This window comes from Geospiza fortis, unplaced genomic scaffold (genome assembly GCF_000277835.1).
Source record: "Geospiza fortis unplaced genomic scaffold, GeoFor_1.0 scaffold89, whole genome shotgun sequence".
NCBI classification, from domain to species: Eukaryota; Metazoa; Chordata; class Aves; order Passeriformes; family Thraupidae; genus Geospiza; species Geospiza fortis.
The window spans coordinates 70,354-83,349 of NW_005054615.1; the positions used below are offsets into that span (position 1 = coordinate 70,354).

Sequence of the window (12,996 nt, forward strand, 5' to 3'; positions counted from 1 at the left end):
CAGGAATTCTGGGGGGACTGAGAGGTGCTGAGTGAGGGGAAGTCTGGCCTTATCTGTCGTTCCCAGTGGCAGCCAGGAATGAGTTTATGGCTGGGACCCCAGTTCATTGTCCCCCTCTCCACTGATTTACAGCCTGAGATATCAGAGGCTGTGCCTTTCCTCCTGATAGTCCTTGATGAACTTTCCTTCCATGAATTCATCATCATGTTTTTTTTCCAGCCTAGCGAACTTTTGGCCCGTCAGGCAAAGTTCCCCCATTTAACTGTGTCCTGTGTGGTGCTTCTGGCTGAGCTCCCCTGAGCTCCTTCCTGCTGCTGCTTTTGCACTTTGAAAACCCTAAAAAAGGTGCTGAGGTGGACAGAGGTGTCCTGTGGCCTGCAAGTGGCCACTGACCCCACAAAGTCAGGCACATGGGGCACAGAGAGCAGGTTCAAGGCTGGGCATCCAGCCTGAGGCAGGGAGAGGCACCGTGTGGCCACCACACACTGAGCCCACCAGCCTGGGCTGGAGTCCAGCTTTGCCCTTTCTTCAAGTCCTGCATAGGAGAAGCCTCACAGAAGAATGAGTTCTTTTACAGAATCACAGAATTATTGAGGCTGGAAAATCCCTGCCAGCCCATGGAGTCCCAGCTGTGCCCATTTCATTGCACATTTTTTTTCCAAGTCCACATCCTCACTAATAACTGGTTTTCCATTAAAACAGTATCACATCAATTAGCCAGCATCCTAAAAATATTTGCCAAAAGAAGTCTTTACACCTCCTTTCCACTAGAAAGCAAAGAAATAACAGGATCTGCTAATTTTTAAGGGTCATCCTCAGTTTTAATCTTTTCCCTTTTCTTGGGACACTAAAAATAGGTGGGAATTGTGAATTGTTCAGTGATCTATAAAGAATCAGATCCTAGAATTGCACAGGAGCTTGGGACAGCCTTTCCCACTAAATCATGAGTTACCCATTGAGCGCAGTTCCTGCCAAGATGGAGCTGTAGTCACTGGTGGCAACCAAAAATCCCAGTGCTCTGCAGCCTTCCTGATCAACCTCAGAGCAGGGAGCCTCACAGGACCAACTGCTGAGACAGATGAGGGGAACAAGGACAACCTGCTGGCCAAGCTGAGCCTCCCCTGGCCCAGCTTGAGGCCCTTTCCCCTTGTCCTGTCCCTGTTCCCTGGCAGCACAGCCCGACCCCCCCTGGCTGTCCCCTCCTGGCAGGGAGTTGTGCAGAGCCACAAGGTCCCCCTGAGCCTCCTTTGCTCCAGGCTGAGCCCCTTGCCAGCTCCCTCAGCCCCTCCTGGGGCTCCAGCCCCTTCCCCAGCTCCGTTCCCTGCCCTGGGATCAGAAATAGCTGCATTTTAAAACCTGATGAAGCTGCTTGAAACACAGATCCTCTGTAGCTCCTGCTGCTTGTGAAAGCCCTGGAGCTTCTCTAAAGGCTGAGGATTTCTTTCCTGAGAGGGATATGCTGGGCATGGTAAAAGGGGGTGTCTTATCCCCATATCATTGAGACCTGTTCTCAGGTTTAGGGTGCCTGTCCTGCCATGGCAGGAGGTGGGACATGTACAGTGCCATATTTACCAAATTAAATTCCTGAATCTCATATTCAGGGGGGGAAATTTTTTTTTTACATGTGGATACAATTCCTACCTGGAAATCCTTTTGATACTGAAGTTAATGTGTAGTCAGAATCTGTACCTTTGCCCTCTTTTCCTCTTGTTCCTGCAGTCTGAGGGACTGATACTCAGTTTCCCATTTCTGTAGCCAGGTCTTTTTCTCCAGGAGAAGGCAGAGAAGCAGGGTCCTGTGTTCTGGGTGGTTTTCCTGGCAGGCATCAAACCAAGGCAAGTTCTTCTGCAATGTCCAACCCATTGCTTGCAAAAGGAGCAGGGGCCCAGCTGCTCAGGTGGGTTCAGCTGGGGGAGATCATTTAGCAGAACTGCTCTGAATATTCAACTTTGGGCCACCATGGAGGGGTTTCGTGTTTAAATTGTTCTTTTTGACAAAATGCTTTGTTTGTTAAATATTTCTTGTCCCTGCAGCTGTCCCTTGAGATTTCAGGAATGAAAACGGGGAGATTTGTTTTTATAACATCTGTCCTGGCCTTACAAGTTTATCCCAAAAATGCAGGAGCACAGGATGAGTCACTAGCTTTTCTGCATCGAGGAAATGAGAGCAGTGACATCACTTCATTCCAAGATAAGGAAACGCCTGAGCTGGGAGCCCTCAGAGAGGCAGATTTCAGTCCCCAGCTGCTGATTTGGACTCACAGTGTGGAAATCAGCATCTGATTTGGGAAGTCACTAGAACATGAGCCTGATTTTGTTGATTTTCTTCTCTTTTTTTGTGTGCCAGTGTTGTATAAAACTTGATTGTGACAACCCAAGCTGTGTGAATTTATGCCAAGAGAAAAATATTTGAGCTGCCATCAGCAAATAAGGTCTCAGAAATTCTTGTGGCTTAAGAAAACACGGCTTCAGCTTAACAGCAGCTTGAAAACCTTGTGTTGGTGAGGTTTGGCATCTGCAGCTGTCTGTCTCCAGGCTGAAAGGCTGCTTGTTTTGGGGCACTGGGATGGCTCTGCTGCTCTCCTTAAGGTTTTGTGTGCTACGTTCCTGGCAGGGCCCTGGGGGTGATGCCAAAGGAACAGGCAGAGAGTGCCAAGGAGAGCCTGAGCCTGCTGGGCTTTATTCAGAGCACAGGCTGCAGAAAGGGATCCCAGCCCAGCATCCTGCCTGGAACTGGGGGGGCTGGCAGCCCCTCAGCCTCTGCAGGGCTGGGGGAACACGGCAGTGTCACTGCCCAGCTCAGCCTGGAGAGAAAACACAGTTCCTGGTGCTGGGAAAGGAGACTGAGCCTGGGGACAGGGGGACAGCACAGGGGAGCAGGGAGCTGGTGGCACAGCAGGGACACCAGGAAGGTGGTGGCACAGTGGGGATACCAGCATGGGAGCAGTGGGAAGGTGGTGGGCAATACAAAAGATGCTTCAAGGTCCCGCTTCCCCATCTGGGGCCGCATCCTGAGGGGTTAAACAGGCAAAATTCCCAGGGTAACTCCTCCTTGCTGGGGTTTTCCCTTGGGAAAGAATGGGGCTGAGTTGGAAGCATTTTCTGCCTTAGTGCAGTAAATGAATATCTGGGGAAAGTCCATAGGTTTTGGGTTACAGGAGCTTAGCTAGAGTGTGAGAGATGCCAAGGTTTCTCATTGTTCTTCAGCATGATTGTAATCAAATCTCTGGTTCCACAGACAAAACCCCCGTTTTCCCTCTCTTCCTCCTTTTCTTTGGAGTATCAGTTTTGCTCTTCTTCAGCAAATGCCTCTTTTACAGGAGGTTTTCCCCTCTGGTTGCTCATGGATACAGTATCACTTTTTTTGCCACAGCAGCCCTGGTAAAAGAAATTAATTTTTTAAGGAAAATTTTGATAAATTTAGTTAGTAGTTTTTATGTTGCAAATGCTACTGGTAGGAACACATTTTCATTTTTTGTTGTTTTTAGTATGCTGGCAGGAGTTGGGAGGGTTTTTTTAATGATAGAGTAGCTCACTCTCCTGAGGCTTAGGGAAGTGTTTGACTTCAAACTCAGAATCACAGAATCTCCTGGGCTGGAAGGGACCCACAAGGATCATCAAGTCCAATTCCTGACCCTGCACAGGACACCCCAATAATCCCTCCATGTGCTTGATCCCACTGCTTGCCTGTGAAAGTGGAGGCTTGCTTGATCATTCTATCATTTTAAAAGCCCATTCTACCATTTGCAAATAGGATCAGCTGCAAACATTTCAAAAGCGTCTATTTTTATTGAGCTCTAATTTTTCCTTCCTGCAGACGTGTCCAGGCTGCTGTACCAAAATAGGGTGTGTGTGAAACGCTTGACTGGAAAAAAATGAATCATATTCCTGGTGCTGTGAGCTTGCCCTGTAAATAAAAAGGCAGCTGGGGGAGTCCTGACCCTGCCCTGGCTGTTGGGTCAGGGTTTCCCTGGGGCTCTGAGCTCTGCCAGCTGGATGCTGGTGCTGGTGCTGAGTGAGCACGGGGCTGCTCAGCCTCAGCATGATTTTGGGAGTGAGAAATGAAATCCCTCTCCAGAGCAGGATGCTGCTGCAGCCTGCCATGAGTGCAGCTCCTGGACAGCTTCCAGACCTGTGTCTGTGCCAGCTGCAGCAGGCAGGGGTGAGTTGAGGGCACCATAAGGACATGGGCTACTGTGGCTTTCTGGTGCCTCATCTCCTTCTGCAGCATCACAGAGCTCTGCCTTCTCTGGGTGGCTGAGCAAGGGCATTGTGTGCACTTAGGGCATCTCTCAAATGTCCTGCTCAGCTCCCATCTGTCCTTCATTTCCACCCCTCAGCTGTGGAACATGGCACTTGCAGTTGGTTCTTTCCTTGCTCCCACTCATGATGCAGCCATGGAGGTGCTGGTTAGAGAACTGGGGTAGTGGGGGCAGGAGGAGGTGCTGCCCTAAGGACCAGAGTTTATTCTTGAAATCCTACTGGGAGATGGCAAAATTTTGTTGGGACAACCCTAAACCCAAAAGGGCAACAGAGCTGGGGAGGGGTTCTGATGAGGAGCAGCTCAGGGAGCTGGGAAGGGGCTGGAGCCCCAGGAGAGGTTGAGGGAGCTGGCAAGGGGCTCAGCCTGGAGCAAAGGAGGCTCAGGAGGGACCTTGTGGCTCTGCACAACTCCCTGCCAGGAGGGGGAAGAGCCTGCAGGGCTCAGGCTGTGCTCCCAGAGAACAGGGACAGGATGAGAGAAAACAGCCCCAAGTTGTGCCAGGGGAAGCTTAGATTGGATATTAGGAAACTTTTCTCGTGGGAAGGGTTGTAGAACATTGGAATGGGCTGCTCAGGGAAGTGGTGAAATCACCATCCCTGGAAGTGTTCAAAAAACATGTGGATGTGGCCCTTGAGGACATGGTTTAGTGGTGAACACAGGGGTGGTGCTGGGTTGATTGTTGGTCTTGATGATCTTAGAGGTCTTGATAATCTTAAAGGTCTTTCCCAGCCTTAACACCTCCATAGATCTATGATTAGAAATGTTTCTTGTCTGGTGCATTTTCTATTAAATGTGCAGTGGTTCTGCTTCCAACAAGCATCAGTGATGTCTGGGAGAGGCCCCACAGACCTCGTGCTTTTAACTGTCAGCTGAGAGGAGAAGATGCTCCCTGATAAGATCTCCTTGAGTAGTCACACATAATTTATGTGGGCAAGCACAGCTCCTCCTTTCCAAGGCCAATTACCTCAGGAGGAGCTGAGGTCACTCCTTGGGATGCCATGAATTGAGCAATGGTGGCTCTCAGAGCGCAGGACACTGGTGGTTCCTGATTTCCAGCAAGATTCTCCTCTCTCAGAGGCCACATCTCAGGAAAATCTCCTGCCTCTGGCTGCAACCTGCTTTCACACAGCAGGGCAGCATCTTGGGGAAAGCTTCTTCCCTTGGGAAACTAAGCCAAGAGACCCTTGACAGGCAGCTCAGTCAAGGCTGATCCTAAAGATCTTGGTGTCCCCCTGTTTGCCAACCTCATGGAAGGGCTCAGTAGGAGAGGAGACCAAAAACTGAGTTAGGGTTTGGTTTCTTGCTCTGCTGCAGCCTCAGCCCAAGGTTTGGAGCGACATGTTTGTTTTTTTTCTCATTTCCTGGATGAGGTAAGGCAGGGTGGGCTGAGCACTGAGCTCATCCAGACAGGGCCAAAGAGCAGATTTCCAAGGAATGGGGAGAGTGTGGCAGTGTCATCTTTAACCATCTGTCTGGCAGGGGATGCACAGCCCTTCTTTGGACATGCTGCTGCTGGGACATTTATTGCCTTGTTTGGGGCTGAATTATAAGTCAGAAGTTCCTCTCCCAAACCTCATTCCCTTGACCCAGACTATTCCATGACATGCTTACCAGCGTCCTAAATTGTCCCTGCTTTAAGGCCCAACATCCAAGTGTTGATGTTGTGGTGATGATTGAATTATCTACTTAAATATGTTTGATTTGCGGTGACAGGGTTAAAACCCCAAGAATCAAATGAGCAGGACAGCCCTGCATCTGATTAAACCCCCTCCACTGCTTGTCTCTGCCCCCCAACCATCTTGCAGGATGTGCTGTTCCTAGGCAAAATCTCTCCAGGATTTGCTGTCACGCCATTAATGATCAGTTTTCCTGGTGCCTTCACTCCTTTCCACCACACTTCAGCTCTGGCTTCCCAAACCATTCCTAGCTGGTGGATGATGAGGTGGAGAGCTGGTCATTCCCATTCCTAGCTAAGCAAGCTCCCAGCCAAGCCATCCAATTGCTCAGGGTTGGGAAGAGTTTCCTGGGAAGTTAATGAAGAGAGCAGAAAAACCTGAGGGATTTGGTACCATCTGGAGCTCCCAGCAGGTGGGAGAGGTGTGACAGTGCTGCTGAAATGCAGAAATGCCCTCACTGGTGCTTTCTCAAGCTCCCAAAGGTGCCAGTGTGCAAAATAACAGCTCTGAGATGCTCACCCAGGGCAGGTTTATGGCACAGCACCCTGTACTTAGAACAATCTCCTTACATCAGCCATGTAGGAATGTGCCAGATCCTGCATCTTCCCCAGGCACGGACGTTATCGTGGCTCATCTCCTGTGGGACACAGCCTGAACTCCTGGGGATGGGAGAAAATTCATCCCTGGTGCTGCTGTCTCACCTTTGAGAGTCAAAATGGTCAAACTTTTGACAACCCCCCCCACAAAAAAAAGCCCACAAAAAGCAACAAAACAGAACAAACCACAGAAACCAAGTCTTGAGCTATTTATCTTTTATTCTCTGAGTCATAGGATGTGGAGCATTCACTCACCTTTTCAGGGGCAGGTCTAGAGATGTTTTGGGTTTTTTATAGAAGCACAGAATGGTTTGTGTTGGAAGGGACCTTAAAGCCATCCAGTTCCACCCCCTGCCATGGACAGGGACACCTTCAAACATCCCAGGCTGCTCCAAGCCCCATCCAGCCTGGCCTTGGAGACTGCCAGGGATCCAGGAGCAGCCACAGCTGCTCTGGGCACCACTCCCCAACCTCACCGGGAAGGATTTCTTCTGTATAACCAACCTCAATTTCAGTCTGAACCCATTCCCTTTGTCCTGTCACTCTGATGAACAGTCCCTTTCCAGCTTCCCATAGGCTCCTTCAGATACTGGAAAGTTCTATGATGTCTCCTACAACCTTCTCTTCTCTCTCTGCATATGTATCCAGGATATATTAATATCCTTGTTCCCTCCTTGTTCTTCCCCTTGTGTGCCTCTGTTGGGAACCTCATCCTCACAATGAACAACGTCTTGCGGATATTTCATGTGCAACATTCCTTGTGGAGGTGCTGTTGCTGGAGCTGCAGGGCACAGCCAGGCTGTTTCACCTGCAGCTCTGTGGATACTCTGGTGTCATCAAGGTTAGGAAGCATCAGAATTAGGAAGCACCAAAATTCAGGCCTCTGGCTCAGTGTTGTGCTTGGGAATGCACATGGACACATCAGGGGTTGTTTCCTCTGCCTCCCATCCCATGTGTGTCCAGCTTGGGGCTGCTCCTGCCCCAGCTGCAGTTCTTGTGTTACACAGCCAGTAAATTAGCACCTGAAGTCACTCTTGTTTTGCAAGCCTGATTAAAATAATAGCTGAGGCTGTCTGTGTTTGAAACTGTTGAGAAGGCAGGGAGGGTGTCTCTGTGTCCTGCCTGCCTGCAGGGGGATCAGTCACCTGGCAGAGTCGCCTTCTCCCTGCTGGCACGAAGGCATCACTGCCAGAAACACCCTGGGCAGAGGCAGAGAGCCTCCAAAAATGAATCTGTGCTGCTGAGACAGAAATCCCACTCACACCAATGCACCAAAGTTCACCATGTGAACCACCGCTCCATGCTACCTCATTAATGAATTTGCATTTCTCTCCCATCTGTTTGTCCCAGCAGAGATTTCCTTTTGCCCTGAGAGCAGCAGAGGTAACAGAAGTGCTTTGTTCTGCTCTGTTTTCTCAGGGATCCACCAATGTGGTTTACCAAGCCCACCATGTCAGCAGGAGCAAGAGAGGACAAGTGGTCGGCACCAGGGGAGGATTCCGAGGCTGCACGGTCTGGCTCACAGGTATTTTTGCCAGGCTGTGAAAGCCTGGCCTCACCTGTGAAACTCCATGAGTGTGGCTGCCAGGTGGGGATTTGGGATCTGCAGGAAACGTCAGCGTTCCCTGCGAGCCAGGAATTGCAAAACATCTCCACGTGGGAAACGCAGACACGCGGTGCTGGCGCAGCAAGATGTTCTCCCTGGCAGCTGCTGCCCAGAACTAATGTTTTTATGGATTTCCCAGCTGCTCTCAGGCTCCTTTGAACATGTCAGAGGCCCTGGGGGTAGCACTTGTTGTTCCCAAGTGTGTAGCTGAGGAAGCCTTGGCTCCAGTCCAGCCAGTCTTTGGCAGTGGAACGTACCCGGGATTGTCCGAAAAGCGGATGTTTTCATTCAGGAGCGGTGGGAAGTTCATTGGGACATGTAGGTCTGCTGGGTTTGAGGCAGCACGAGGCAGTCACCTTGTCTGGAGAATAAACACTCCCAGCCACAGAGTCATGCTGGGAGCAATCCCTTACATTTGTTTTGTTGCCCTTCTCTTCTGCCTTGAAGTATAAACTCATTGTTTGGAGATTAGGGGATGCCAGAAAGGACAATTGAATTTCTCATTTCTAATATTTAGACAAGTCTGGCTTTTGCTAGTTGTCCAGTTGTTCCTTTGCTTGTTAAATATTGGCATTTTCTTTGGCTGCTGGAGGATGTTGAAGGACATGCTTGGAAGGATTTGTAAAGCCATTCTGATTTGCCTTCCTGTCACCTTAGGTTGTAGCTGCTGCATTAAAGCACATTTCTGTTCTGTTCTTCTCCTCAGTGTTGAAGTGCCCAATCCGCTTTTATATAGTTTCTGAAGCCAAAAGCCTAACCCAAGGCAATTTCCTTCCTTTTTTGAGTATTACTCAGAAATCTTGTGTCTGAAAGGTTTGAGCTCATCTGGCTGATGATTATTCTTTGAAATGCATACCTGGAGAAGGAGGTGATGAGGTCTCTTTGCTGCTGGAGCCTGTCCTACTCCACATGGTTGCTGCAAGAGCTTCTCCTTGGGTTTGAAATGGGAGAGCAGCTGGCTCTTGACAGTGGGAGCAGGGGGAGGAAGAGGAAGATGAGGAGAGACCTGGAGGAAGCAGCATCCTTTCAAACCTCCCCTGCTTCCTGGAACCCAGCACGGCCCAGCAAGACGCACTGCTGGGTTAGACCCCTCCAGAGGTTGGGCTGTAGATGCTTTTCTCAGGGCAATTATGTCACATAATAAGGGTTGAAAAGGTGAAGGTTCACCTGTGAAGGTTCATCCTTCATCTGTGAAGGACAAATCCAACTTCTTTTAGGAAGGAATGAGGTAGGGAACTTCAGACAGAAGGAGTTTGGCCACCGGGGTCACTCGTTTTCACTCTCTTGACCTCAAACCTGACCCCTCACTCTTCTGCCTCCCCCAGGCCTTTCTGGAGCTGGCAAGACAACCATTGGCTTTGCTCTGGAGGAGTACCTGGTGGCTCATGGCATCCCCTGCTACTCCCTGGATGGTGACAACGTGCGGCACGGCTTGGACAAGAACCTGGGCCTCTCGGCCCAGGGTAAGGGTGTGAAGATCCTGCTCTCTTCTCAGCTTCACCTCAGATGATGAGGATGGTTTATGGAGAGGGTTTCCTAAAGTCACAAATGCTTGGTAGAACGCCGCTGACACACAACCGCGCGCGGTCAGTGTTTGGAGGGCAGCGGCCTCGCTGGATAAATTCAGTGCTGCACACTGATGAAAAGCTAAGAGAAGCTTATGATCTCCCTGCTATTAGCTTCTCAGAAAAGAGTCATAGAGGCAGCAGCCTGTTCTAGACCTCTTACTGCTTTTTTGAAGATTTGACTGCGATTTTCACTTCCGTAGCTGCTGTTATCAGGGTGATGCAAGCAGTTCCTTTTTTCATAGAATCAAGGAATCACTGATTGGAAAAGACCTCTGAGATCATCAGATCTGACCATTTTCACACAGGGCAGATAATTATTCACAATCTAAAGTTCTGCTGTCCTGCCTAATGAAAAAGTCTTGAGGTTTTGCATGGGAAAAGATGAAAACCGATCAAAGTTGTAGATTTTGACAATTTTTTTAAAAATATCTTTAAAGAAAAGGAGGGAAGTGAGATTAAAAACCCTTATTAGAACTAGTGTACATTGACTAAATCTATAAGAAAGATTGATCTACCTGTGTCAAAATCCAGGGAAGTTTTTTTGCTGCAATTCAGATTTTTCCCATCTTTCTTCTAACAGGATCGTCTAAATGCACGGAAAATTCACGAGGCAGCTGGACTTCCTTTCTTTGAAATCTTTGTAGATGCTCCTCTAAATATTTGTGAAAGCAGAGATGTGAAGGGCCTGTACAAAAAGGCAAGAGCTGGAGAGATCAAAGGTATGGAGGAGTGAGATTTTATTTTGCCTTTTGCTTTCCAAAGCTTTGGATGCCGTGTCCTGGCAGTGCTGCAATAGGGGTGGGTGTCTAAAGGCCTTTTGTAGTGCACAAGAGGATCCTGTTCCCCTAATCTTACTGTCATGAGTGTCACTTGTTGTACCCAGCATGGTTGAATGCCCCCTGGTTGTTTGTATAGTGTTCTTGGCTCTAAGGCACTGATTATTCCATTAAATAAATTTAATTTGGGGGTTAATTGTCCGTAGGATTCACGGGCATTGACTCAGAGTACGAGAAACCCGAAGCTCCTGAGCTGGTGCTGAAAACAAACGTTGCATCGGTGTCTGAGTGCATCCAGCAGGTCGTGGAGCTCCTGCAGGCACAGGTGGGTCACTTTTGTGTCACCATCACTGGCAGCTTTGGAACCCTGCTTTGGGACACTGCCTTTTTGGTGTGCCTGTAAAAACCAGCGTGTTACAAGTGCTGCCTGTCTCTGTCTTTCAGAACATCGTGCCCCAGGGCTCAGTCAAGGATGTTCTGGAGCTCTTTGTGCCTGAGGATAAACTCAGCAGTGTCCGGGCTGAGGCAGAGAAGCTGCCAGCACTGGAGATCACTAAGGTATTGTCACACACAGCTTCTGACACTACTCAGCTGCTCCAAGGGTGGGAGCTTCCAGGAGGATGTTGCCAGAGGGGCCTGTGTTCTTCTGATGGCCCTGACTTTTTGTGGCTGTGGTTTATGGTGAGCTGAGGTGGCATCCTGGTGCTCAGCCATTTTCTGCCATGTGTGCTGCAGGGTGTCAGTCTCCTCTGCTGTGTTCATACAGCCCCACAAGTTCAAGCTGCCAGAGGGCAGAGTTTGGGGGATATGGGGAGACCCTGGCACAGGGTGCCCAGAGCAGCTGTGGCTGCCCCTGGATCCCTGGCAGTGCCCAAGGCCAGGCTGGATGGGGCTTGCAGCAGCCTGGGAGAGTGGAAGGTGTCCCTGCCCATGGCAGGGGGTGGCACTGGATGGGCTTTAAGGTCCCTTCCAACCCAAACCAGTCTGGGATTCTAAGTTGTGTTGTGAAACTGTGTGAGTCTGGCTTTAAAAGCCCTGAGCTACATCCCCCATGTCTTTCTCCTCCTTATGAATGTCCTGTATTTGAAGCAAAACAAAATGAAAATGCTGTTTCAGCAGAAGGGAAGGAAAAGCAATCTCTGAGTGTGACAGGAGTGTGACCCCTTTGGGTTTGTTTTGCAGCTGGATCTGCAGTGGGTGCAGGTGCTGAGCGAAGGCTGGGCCACTCCTCTGACAGGATTCATGAGGGAGGCTGAGTACCTGCAAGTGCTGCACTTTGGCACCCTGCTCAACGGTATGGATCCCCTGTGTCCTCCTGTCCTGCCTTGTGGCACACTCCTGAAGGTGGCCAAGGTCACCGTGCTGTGGCCACAGCCCTGGCTCACAGCTCTGACATCTCTCATGGTGCTGCTCAAACCTTCCAGGAGTTGTTGTGTGGCTCTTGTCGAGCTTGGCTGGACCAGGGTGTAAATAGAGATGCAAACCCAAGGCCAAGGAAGCAGGGAGGCTGCCAGGCTCAGCTGGAGGTGGGAGGAGAAGGCAGCTGCTTCTTGGAAACAGGAGCAGAGCCTGGTTTTGCCCCCCCCACCCCATTTCCCTGCTTCTTCAGCATGTTAGCTTGAAGTAAATCTGATTGATCTATGCATTAGCAGCCTGCTAGAGGTGCTTCATCCCTGGAAGAGGCAAAGAGGGCTCAGGTGATGCCCATCCACAGCTGGGACTGGGGCACAGATGTTTCCACCCCATTTCTCAGCTGTGGATGCTCTTGCTGTGACTTCACCTGCACATGGGGTGCTCATGTTGGGGTTTGTAGACCTGGCAGTGATTTCTGCCTTCAGGGATGTGGGCGAGCAAGTCCCTTGGAGCCTTGCCTGCCTTCTGGACAATCCTGTGGTCTCACAGGGCAGAGATTTGCTGCTGTTGCTCAGATTTGGGCACAAAGCTCAGGACTGCTCACTTTGCACTGTAGGAGTGTCTGTGTGGGGGCCCTGCTCCCAGACACACCATAGCCTTTCACCTCCTGCCCAGTGTGCAAACAGCATTCAGAAGCACATGTCCCTGTTATCAGAGCCTCCTCTGTGGTCTTTGAGCTGCCTGTTGTGCCTGGGGAGGTCACGGAGTGCCCTGGGATGGCCACGTTGCTCCAGAGCCCCGTACTTTGTGCTGGAGGCTCAACCCAGAGTGTATCTGGTTTTGGGGTGCCCCCCAAAACTTGCCAACATCCCTGAGCACATCTCCTCTGAGCTCTGTGGGCAGGTGCTCAGGGTTTGTAGAGCTCTGTGGGGAGCAGGGACAAAGGCCAGGAGGCTTTGCAGGGGGATGGGCTCTCCAGAGCGAGCTCTGGGTAGCAGAGGGCAGCAGCATCTGGAGATCCTGTCTCCACAGGGCTCTCCAAACTCAGCATCAGTGTGGTCAGGCCCTCAGGGTGACATCTGAGTGGGAGAGAGAACACCAGCTGCTCCTGGAGAAGCTTTGGGAAGTGGTGGAGGGTTCCATCTCACTGGTGTGGCA

At 50.3% G+C, this 12,996-nt stretch overlaps 1 protein-coding gene across 1 annotated transcript in view; it reads left to right on the forward strand.

Moving 5' to 3' along the window:
* PAPSS2 (3'-phosphoadenosine 5'-phosphosulfate synthase 2) overlaps positions 1 to 12,996 on the forward strand; it is a 42,002-nt gene that overhangs the window by 17,496 nt on the left and 11,510 nt on the right. Inside the window, 6 exon segments of the mRNA XM_005430286.2 lie at positions 7,955 to 8,060; positions 9,467 to 9,612; positions 10,188 to 10,428; positions 10,692 to 10,810; positions 10,930 to 11,043; positions 11,668 to 11,779. Of these exon segments, the coding sequence (XP_005430343.1) occupies positions 7,955 to 8,060; positions 9,467 to 9,612; positions 10,188 to 10,428; positions 10,692 to 10,810; positions 10,930 to 11,043; positions 11,668 to 11,779 (838 nt within the window).